Source organism: Hypomesus transpacificus, chromosome 7 (assembly GCF_021917145.1).
Source record: "Hypomesus transpacificus isolate Combined female chromosome 7, fHypTra1, whole genome shotgun sequence".
Classification (NCBI taxonomy): Eukaryota; Metazoa; Chordata; class Actinopteri; order Osmeriformes; family Osmeridae; genus Hypomesus; species Hypomesus transpacificus.
In genome coordinates this window covers 407,295-416,715 of record NC_061066.1, presented here as the reverse complement: position 1 = coordinate 416,715, position 9,421 = coordinate 407,295, and the positions used below count along the sequence as shown (strand labels likewise).

General features: G+C 42.2%; 3 protein-coding genes across 3 annotated transcripts; 1 reads left to right on the top strand and 2 right to left on the bottom strand.

Annotated features, from left to right (window-relative positions):
• Window positions 1-191: 191 nt before the first annotated feature.
• LOC124469587 (tetraspanin-9) lies at window positions 192-3,493 on the top strand. Its single transcript, XM_047022975.1, has 9 exons — window positions 192-517; window positions 1,043-1,097; window positions 1,356-1,431; window positions 1,547-1,738; window positions 2,019-2,093; window positions 2,189-2,290; window positions 2,517-2,648; window positions 2,796-2,879; window positions 2,978-3,493. Exons 3-9 carry the CDS (start codon window positions 1,369-1,371, stop codon window positions 3,047-3,049), a joined length of 720 nt encoding a protein of 239 aa, XP_046878931.1. The 5' UTR covers window positions 192-517; window positions 1,043-1,097; window positions 1,356-1,368; the 3' UTR covers window positions 3,050-3,493.
• amdhd1 (amidohydrolase domain containing 1) lies at window positions 3,090-6,307 on the bottom strand. Its single transcript, XM_047022971.1, has 9 exons — window positions 6,137-6,307; window positions 5,824-5,930; window positions 5,679-5,743; window positions 5,287-5,564; window positions 4,845-5,070; window positions 4,588-4,712; window positions 4,399-4,492; window positions 4,148-4,308; window positions 3,090-3,981 (listed from the first exon to the last, which is right to left on the bottom strand). Exons 1-9 carry the CDS (start codon window positions 6,271-6,273, stop codon window positions 3,876-3,878), a joined length of 1,299 nt encoding a protein of 432 aa, XP_046878927.1. The 5' UTR covers window positions 6,274-6,307; the 3' UTR covers window positions 3,090-3,875.
• Window positions 6,308-6,569: 262 nt separating this feature from the next.
• On the bottom strand, window positions 6,570-8,028 carry LOC124469588 (small nuclear ribonucleoprotein F). Its single transcript, XM_047022976.1, has 4 exons — window positions 7,915-8,028; window positions 7,288-7,413; window positions 7,107-7,171; window positions 6,570-6,857 (listed from the first exon to the last, which is right to left on the bottom strand). The coding sequence occupies exons 1-4, from the start codon at window positions 7,915-7,917 to the stop codon at window positions 6,791-6,793; spliced, it is 261 nt and encodes an 86-aa protein (XP_046878932.1). The 5' UTR covers window positions 7,918-8,028; the 3' UTR covers window positions 6,570-6,790.
• Window positions 8,029-9,421: the final 1,393 nt, after the last annotated feature.

Here is a 9,421-nt window from a genome sequence, read left to right as displayed (position 1 = left end):
ACCCTCAAGGAAGACAAGGAAAAACTCCCAGAAAAACTCCCACCGGGAGAAAAAATTGAAGAAACCTTGGGAGGAGCAATTCAGAGAGGGATCCCCTCCTCCAGAGACGGTTGGTAAGAGAGAGGAGCAGAACACAAGCTAAACAGTCATACAGTGTCAATGGGTTTTGAAACACCAAAATCCATTGTTCGGCTTAAAATAAATAAAAATAAATTCAATCTCACGGTATCAGGGCGTCTGATTCCAATTAATTTGATTCGGTAACGTCACCCTCGCCCCTAGGCTACTAGCGGGGCCTCGTTACAGACACGCCTCCATACTGCAGACGAGCTCTTGACCAGTTTCCGCTCTCCCGAAAAAAATCGACGGCAAAAAAGTGTGAAGATTCTTGAAAAAAGCCAAACAGAATTCGAGAATCTGTGTTTATGAACCTTTCGGAGAAATTAACCGGAAGACAGATTTACATGGAGAGTACATGAAGAGATGAGAGAGTCGAGGATGAGTTCGACTTTGTACGGTAGGGAATCTGCTATTTGGGCCGAATTACTAGGCTACACTAAAATCTGCGAAATAATCACGACCACCAAAATGTTATTTTTCTTTTATAAACATTTTAGGCACATTGTTTGCGCTATTATTTAATGTCTATGGTTATCTACAGTACAAACACAATGTGTAGCCTAACTTTTTACTCTGTCGTACGTATGGGCTAAATCACAGACCTCCGTATCTTGCAGCCCATTTTAGTGAGAACTCCAGCGCCACCTCTAAACATGGTAGCCTCAGACGCAAAGAAGGAACAGTTTCGATGTTTCAGTAGGCTACTTGATCCAAACAATTGGCCCTAACCCTAATAAAACGTGTTGGAGATTATAATATAAAAATGTGTAATCACTGTAATATAGACCTTGTGGTTTCTCTGTAACGCTCTTTCTCCCTCACACACAGGCACAGACACACACAAATTACTCTCACCATGTTCTCTTTCTTCTCTCACCATTTGGATTTCTATTTAAAAGTATGTTTCTGTTGTTATTTACAGGTGTCTCAACTTAACCCTTTGCTTACAGTGCCAGTAGTTCGCTTTCTTGACTTAAGTAAGTTTAACAATTGTATATTTCATAAATGTGTAAAGCATTTCTTTTAAGTTTAAAGTTTAAAGCATTTATTTATAAGCTTTAGCCTACTTATTTGTTTCCCGTTTTCAGCAATACTGCCCTCATATGTTTTATTTAGACAATTACAACGGAATGTACTATATTTGTCAACATCTATCAACATCAAAGGACATCAAAGGAAAAGTTGGCTATTTCCTCATAAAATGAGAGCATTTCATTTTTGTGTTGTCACTGCAGTCCCTCACTTACCATGGCTCGTGGTTGTGTCTGCTGTGTTAAATATATGTTGTTCCTCTTCAACCTGCTCTTTTGGGTGAGTAAGCATGCCCACACACACACATACACACACACACACAGCATTGGCATTGGCATTTTATTGCATCAACATCTGTTGAGTGTGGTTTCTCCCCTATGTCCCTGTGTTCCAGTTGGGTGGGTGTGGTTTGTTGGGTGTGGGGGTGTGGCTGTCAGTGTCTCAAGGCAGCTTTGCCACCCTCTCGCCCTCGTTCCCCTCGTTTTCTGCCGCCAACCTCATCATCACCCTTGGTACCGTTGTCATGGTTACGGGGTTTCTGGGTTGCCTGGGCGCCATCAAGGAGAACAAGTGCCTTCTTCTAAGTGTGAGTGGAATACACTCCCCAAAATACACCCGGCCTAGAATAAGGAATGTATTGTGCTCGTTGACACCGGTTTGCTGTAGTTATGAGTCCCCTTCCCCCAGAAGAAACAACTGCTATAGTGAATGAGACTTGCCACAAAGCTCTGTAACATTAGTGCACTTGGTTAAAAAGTAGAAATGTGGACTTTACCATTCAAATTCTTTGAAGGCACTGTACGTTATTTTACGTGTGTATCTTATGAACAAATGCAACCTGTTCACTGTTCTTTCTTCCATTTCAGTTTTTCATTGTATTGTTGGTTATTCTCTTGGCGGAGCTGATCCTTCTCATCCTATTCTTCGTCTACACAGACAAGGTCAGTGAGGGGGTTTAATCTGCTGTTAGATATCTTACCAAACTAAAAGCACCTTAGCCACCTTAGGTGACCCCTCCTCCTCTGTGTCTTTGCAGGTGAGTGAGAACGCCAAGCGTGACCTGAAAGAGGGGCTGGTTCTGTTCAACACTGACAACAACGCGGGCCTGAAGAACGCGTGGAACACCATCCAGTCAGAGGTACAAGGCACTCACTGTTCCCATTCACCAGGGAACAAACATACTGATCATCGCATCCACCCATCACTTATTCATGCTACCTCAAACCTGGACACATACTTCTTTACACTGTTCTCTGTACAACAACACCCTCAGGCTCTCAAACCCTAACCCTACCTGCTGACAATCATTGCATCCATGTAAAAATGTCGCTCCACCCTGATGGAATCTCCTACTTCTGTGTCAGTGGCGGTGTTGTGGAGTGACGGGGTACAAAGACTGGCACGCCACCCTGCTGGAGGAGGTGGTGCCAGACAGCTGCTGTCAGGACATCTTCCAGGACTGTGGTCGCAATGCCACCAACACATTCTGGACAAGGGTGTGTGTGAGAGAGACAGACAGAGACATTTAGGGAGAGAGAATGTAACCCATCTGATCGTTTCCTTATCCCTAGTGTGTGTGTGTGTGTGTCATGTTGTGTGTCAGCGTGTGTTCTCACTCTCTTTTCATGTCTGTCTCTCTTCAGGGTTGTTACGAGAAGGTGGAGGAGTGGCTGGATGACAACAAACACCTGCTTGGCACTATCGCTATGGGTGTCCTGGTGATACAGGTGAGGAAGATCTTTGTGTGTGTGTGTGTGTAAAGTACTTTGTAGCATGGAGTATTTCTTGTACTGTTATTGACTGATTTTTTTGCGGATATTTGCAGCTCTTGGGAATGGCCTTTTCCATGACTCTGTACCAGCAGATTCACAGAGCCGGGAAGAAATATGAAGCCTAAATATACACACACACTGTGCCACTCAAACCATTTTTCTTTATTGTGCAGCTCACAGAAAACACTACATCTGCTGGCACTGATATATGTACAGTAGATAAGAAACATAGTCATGCATGCCATAACATTTATTTGTTTTATACGCCATTGTATAGGTTAATCCACCATTTGTCAAATCCACGTTTATGATCAGCATTATCAGAATCTGTACTTTTGTTGAAGGTTTGAGATGTAGTCGTTGGTACTGGTTGGACAGATTCATTCTTAGTGTGAGAAGGAACACCCATATCCCTACCAGAGTAGAAGGAGGATGACTTGAACATCAAATGAAGAAGAAAGGGACCTATGTAGATACAGTAATAATGTACTGAATGGGTCAATTTTGTAAACCTGTGTTGTATACTAAGACGTGTTCAATAAAAGCAGAGATTACTCTGGAGAATTGTTTGTTGGCAGTGCTGATAACTGATCTGTGTAGGTATCTCTAACAGCAGAAATCATAAACCTATCTTTTTTATGCTTCTCTAATTCTTCACTAGAGATAGAAAACAGACAGGGCTGATGCAACTGCTATAGAGAAATATTAACAAAGCTAGAGAAGGATTGTGACTCTGCATAGGAAATCCAGGTCTGAAAGAAATGACAAACTGAAGAGACTGTGGAACATAGTAAAAACTGCCCCAAGAAACACAGGCAAAAAATAATAATAATAACCACATATTTAGCTTGACTGCGTGCTGTTTCCATCCACACTATCGAACACTAAGGCTGCATGTGAGGCTAATGTGTTTTTAGGCTGCAACATAACAATCAACTTTGATAGATGAAACTAGAAGTCCAGGGTTTTGTCATTATCGTAAATGACATTTCCTGAGATGACAACATAGCGGACCATTTCCTGGTGGCCCCCGAGCTGGTAGATAAGGTGCTCCCACCTGCAAGAAAACAATTGATCCGACCCAGTCAGATCCACTTACAGAGCGGTTTCGTAACTAACTGAACAGACTGATTGCATTGTTGGGCATATCATATTTGTGTATGTCCCTTACATATTAACAGTCCCCATGTATGAATAGTGTGCGAGAGACATGGCTGCCTTACCGCGTGGCGTTGAGGACCAGCAGATCGCCGTGTTTGTTGACCTCCAGGGAGCCGTGGGAGTGAGAACGCCCCAGGGCGTACGCTGCGTTGATGGTGGCGGCGGCCAGAGCCTCAGGCATAGACATCCTCATGTTAACACAAGCCAGGTGCATGACCATGGGCTGGGGGAGTCGGACAGGAACGACAGAGTGAGGATTGGAGGACAGGTGGTTAAGAATCTCAAAGTATACTTATATCCTGGGGTTACCTACCATGGAACAGCAGTAGGCGTTGGGGTTAAAGTCACTACCCAGGGCAACAACAACCCCAGCTTCCAGCATGTCACGCGCTCTCGGCTGAGGAAGCCTGAGGGAACACATACTGTCAATGACTGTGTTGACATCCAACCACAGTTTTTTGTCATTGGCGCTGTAGTAATGCTTATATATGAGTCAACTTACCGCAGGATGTAAGCTGTTGTTGGGAGCAGGACAGCTGCTGTTTTGGCTGTTGCCATGGCAGCAATGCCCTCATCTGTCACCTCCTCCAGGTGACTAATGGCCAAGGCACCAAGCTCCGCCCCAAGCTTCCAAAAGCAAACAATTTGACACCCAGTAATGAATAGAGAAAGTACAATGTACAAACGACAATTTCTTAATCTAAATGAGTCTTTCTACAGTAACGTCTCCTGGTTGAGGACGCATCTAATGTGTCGTACCTGTGCAGAGTTCATGGGGTGAAGCTCGTCCCCGTGGAAGTTGATGTTGAGACCCATGTCTTTGCCAGCCTGCAGGATGGAGCGGGTGGCACTGAGGTCAAACACACCCTGCTCACAGAACACATCGATGTTGTCGACCCTCAGAGCTCCAGCGGTTATACGCTCACGCAGCTCTGGCAGCTGCACCTGCAAGATGTCCTCTGTCGCCTCGGCAACAGTCTTACCCCTAGGTAGGACAAGGGAAAGGTTACTTCAGAAGCACATTCAGGGGCGCCATATAGGGGGAAAAGTTATGACGATTCAGTTATGACTGGCTGACAGGGGCCCCAAAAAATTGAAAACAAATTGAAATTATCAACAACAAAATTCCTGGCGGCGCCCCTGCACACAGTGGTGGGGCCAGTGTTGTTTATGTATGTTCGTGCATGCCAGTGTTCAGTACTTGGGCACGGCATGGGCTCCACAGTAGGTAGAGGAGATGTTGATGGGCAGAGTGCGTCTCGCTGTCTCTATGACCTCCAGCATCTTGAGCTCTGTTGGCAGCTCCAGGCCATAGCCACTCTTACACTCCACCAGGGTGGTCCCTGCCCGCTGCATGCGGCCCAGCCTGCTGGTCAGAGAGGCCAGCAGGGTGGATGCAGGGGCGGCACGGGTGTGCTCCACCGTGAAGTGGATCCCTCCGCCTGCCCGATGCACATCCATGTAGGTGGCTCCGGCTAGCTGCATAATACACACACAGACATCCACAAACAAAGACACTCATTCACCATTCTTATTTAAACTTTACATCGATACTTAAAATATACAGGCCTAGTCAACATAAACTGTATATACCTTCATGGAAAATTCATGCACCCTGTCACCAGCCCATACTGGATGAGTGTGAGCATCCACTAACCCTGGAACATAATCAATACAAATAAAATACATAAAATGTTCATCATTTGCGACACTAAATGTATGTAATTTACCTACATACCTGGGATGACACACATTCCTGACGCATCGATCACTTTGTCGAATAACTCTACTGAATATTGAGCCTCGATGGTCTCGGCCGGTCCAACAGCTTTTATCAACCCGTCACTTGACAGATAATTCGTATGAAACGATAAAAACAACGGGTTTAGCAATTCTGGAAGAGGCCTTAATTATCATACTTGCTTTGACAGATGTTGTCTTGTTTTCATAAGTCTGAAGGTACAGTTAAAGGTACATTAAACTGTCTCGTGCAATAAAATAATCGGTGGTTAAGAGTTTAGGCCTACTGTTGCTATATCGGCAAACCTTACCTCCCAATGACAACGCTGCCATTCACTATTACACACAGTTGCTGCATCTCTGTCTTGGTCAGATACTTTTCGCCATTGTTGCAAATTAAAACCAGTTGTTTTGCGTTTTTTACCAAAAGCCTATTTTTGGTTGCCATTTTCCAAAAACCTCTGTGTGTGTTGCTTTGCCTGCCTCTACGAATTTAGAATCAGGCAAATATTTAAAGAAGACAAGTGAAGTTCAAAGTGCACATTGCAGGAACGGCGCGTGTACACATCCACTCCGCAAACCCCAACAACACTTTTAACACTAATTTAAAGTGGCTGCCACTCTTTCAGATTTGTAGGTGTTGTTTTGATGCTTAATATACATTTATCAACTATTGAACACAACGCCAACTAGTTCATAACAATAAAATATCACAAGCACATTTAAAAAAGAACTTATCCAGAGTTTATTGTTTCTGTCATACAATGACATCATATTATAATTATACATTAAAGTACAAAAAACACTTATTTTGAAGGGATTACAAATTATAAATGCTCCCTCCAGAGTCCATTTTATCCACATAGTGAAAACTGAAAAATAATAAAATACAACATTTATCATAACACAAATAATAAAGAAATAAAAATAAAAGTCTGGAAGTTTTTGTTTCTTGGATCTGTCCATTATTCTCTCATCTCTCCATCCTCTTCCTCTTCCTCTACTCCTCTGATATACAAAACATTATTACACCTGTTGGAATAGAATATGCATCTATTTAAGTAGTGTACAATTACTGGAAAGATTAAAAATACATATTTTGTTCACACACAATGCTGTTAAATGATTACAAATTACATAGAAATCATTCAATAGACAACTATATACAGCAAAATAGCTAATACATTTTAAAAGCTTAAATGCAGATAAATACAAAGATTTGAAAATTACTATCAATTTTTTTTAACAGGATAGAAGACATTCCAATAAGTGTCTATGTACCTAACAAGTACTTCTCCAAGGTGGCCTGCCAACGCTCCATCCACATACTCCTCTGTGTTCGCCAACTTGTGAAACAAATAGTATAATCTATCATTATATAAGATATAATATTCTTCAGAAATCTGTCGTAAAATGAATAGGTAGCCTCCCTCCTGTATGCCAGGTGTGCTGCATTCCTTACCTGCATGTTCATATAGCTATCCACAGACACCAGGTAGCCCTTGTACTCCATCCCCCACTTTAGCTTCACCATCACAGGCTTACCTGTCAGGCCGTTGAGGAAGGGCTTGGGGTTCAGCGGTAAACTCTGGAGACAGGAAGACAGTGGTTTGGTGATGACATTTGGCATTGTCATTACTTCCTAGGCCCGTCATACTGCTTTGTTGTTTTCTCAGAACCATATGTTGAGGTTTCTCTAAATTTGAATGCATGTTACTTTATATCCAATAACTTGCATTACAATCTGCAGATGGTAGTTAGCTTATTTGCACACCTACTGCACAGGCACGGCAGCAGACTGCCTGTAGTTATCTTATTAATCTGCAAATTTAGTACATTTAAAAATTAAAATATGGTATTTCTCGCATAGTTCTAGCTTGCTGTGTACACTGCTAGCAACAGTCTGTTTGTGACTAGGTAGTAGCTAGCTTGCTAGCATTTATTACTAGAATGAATGAAGCTTGAAGCCTGAATGAATGGGCTAGGTTAGCTAACTAGCAGTGTTGTGACAATAACCGATTCGTGCACGCTGTCCTGAGCTATTTTCTGTCCAAAAGGTCTGCTCGGAGGTAGGGACGATAGTATTTACCATTTCAGGCCAAAACAGTTGTTATACACAAATTATAACTTCAGTTATTCTCTCGATACAATACAATTGAGACTGGCTTGCGCGCGTTGCCGCCGAACAGGAAGTATATATTTAACCTCGACCCCTACGCCAAAAACACAAGTATATTTTGCCCACAAATCAAGAATCTACCGCGCCACCTAGCGGGAAAAGTTGAAAAATGCAAAATATATATAGAAAAACTGCTTTAGCCGTTCAATAATGTGTGTGTGGGGGGAACTCTGGGCTACTGTATAATCTATTTTCGTCCTGAAGCCAAATACCTAACAAACAATACAATAGGAATACCGTTCAACAATGTTACCAAATGTGTTGTTTTATGTTGTTTATGGCTTATAAATGTTCCTGACCACATCTTGGGTTTTGGGCTAAATCAACATATATGTATTAGTCTATCTTGCATAGGTTATAGCCTAAGCTAACACACGTTTGGAGGTACAATTCATGTCTATGTTTGACTAAATTGAAAAACAACCTTGATTTGACTAAGAACCTCAAGTTGTTTATAACATGCAATAACTAAATCCAATGTAACCAATATTATGGAATTCTTAAGGGTATACTGGCTGTCATATGTGGGTCACGTCTGGCTCTGTCTAAGCAGCTCACTTTACGCAATGACAGTCTGGAGATTTTTTTTCTGTCTCGCATTTGACTGTTAACCATTTGACAAGTTCAAACTTGACATTACGAATAAGACCAACATTTAACTTCCTAAAGCTAGGGCTGGGTTTTTGACGGAAATTCCTCTGTAATTACACTAGATCCCATGCATGGCTGAAATACTGATGTTCTTACATCATTTAATACTTTTTTTTCACTCTTTCAGGTTAAATAATACCTATAAGTTTCAGTATGGTTTATTTATGACCACCCACTTAATAACATTGTTAGTAGGAGGAGTAACTCTAGGAGTCAGACGTAGGTGCAGGAAACTCCAGAGGCTGCTTGTCCACACTTTGTCCATTCCCTTGAATGGTCAAATACAATCATGTATAAGGAATAAGGCTTATTTCATCTCTGGGAAGTATCAAAGAAGACGGCTCAGAGGAGGAAGTGAGTGAGTGACTTAAGAAATGACTAAAGGTCAAATGTTGCTGAGAGACAGAGAAAGAAAAAGAAGAGAGAGAGATGGAGAGAGATGAGAGGTGGTTCGAAAAGAGCATGCAGGTCACTACACAGGTGCACTCCACTGACTTTAAGATATTCAGTTAATATGACAGAAAGCAGCAGTCAGATGTGTATATGGAGAACTTCAAAGAACTGAAGCTGAAGATAAGATAAGACGAAATATATGGGGACAGTGTGTCCACCATCAAGTGGCCACTCCATACCACCACTGTGCACAGGGGGGCACACTTTACAAGGTTAATGTTTGATCACCAATCATGTCAATATTCAGTTCCAATTATGAGAGAGACCATAGTCCATGTTTGGATGATGTAGATGCTAGAGTTGAACTTTACTG

Coding starts and splice junctions, on each gene's coding strand:
- LOC124469587 (XM_047022975.1), top strand. CDS start 1,369: ATGGCTCGTGGTTGTGTCTGCTGTGTTAAATATATGTTGTTCCTCTTC. Junction 1,432..1,546: donor TCTTCAACCTGCTCTTTTGG/GTGAGTAAGCAT, acceptor CCTGTGTTCCAG/TTGGGTGGGTGTGGTTTGTT. Junction 2,649..2,795: donor CCAACACATTCTGGACAAGG/GTGTGTGTGAGA, acceptor GTCTCTCTTCAG/GGTTGTTACGAGAAGGTGGA.
- amdhd1 (XM_047022971.1), bottom strand. CDS start 6,273: ATGGCAACCAAAAATAGGCTTTTGGTAAAAAACGCAAAACAACTGGTT. Junction 5,931..6,136: donor GGCAGCGTTGTCATTGGGAG/GTAAGGTTTGCC, acceptor TTATCTGTCAAG/TGACGGGTTGATAAAAGCTG. Junction 5,071..5,286: donor GGAGCCCATGCCGTGCCCAA/GTACTGAACACT, acceptor TGTCCTACCTAG/GGGTAAGACTGTTGCCGAGG.
- LOC124469588 (XM_047022976.1), bottom strand. Junction 7,172..7,287: donor ATAGCTATATGAACATGCAG/GTAAGGAATGCA, acceptor TTGTTTCACAAG/TTGGCGAACACAGAGGAGTA. Junction 6,858..7,106: donor CTTGGAGAAGTACTTGTTAG/GTACATAGACAC, acceptor CTATTCCAACAG/GTGTAATAATGTTTTGTATA.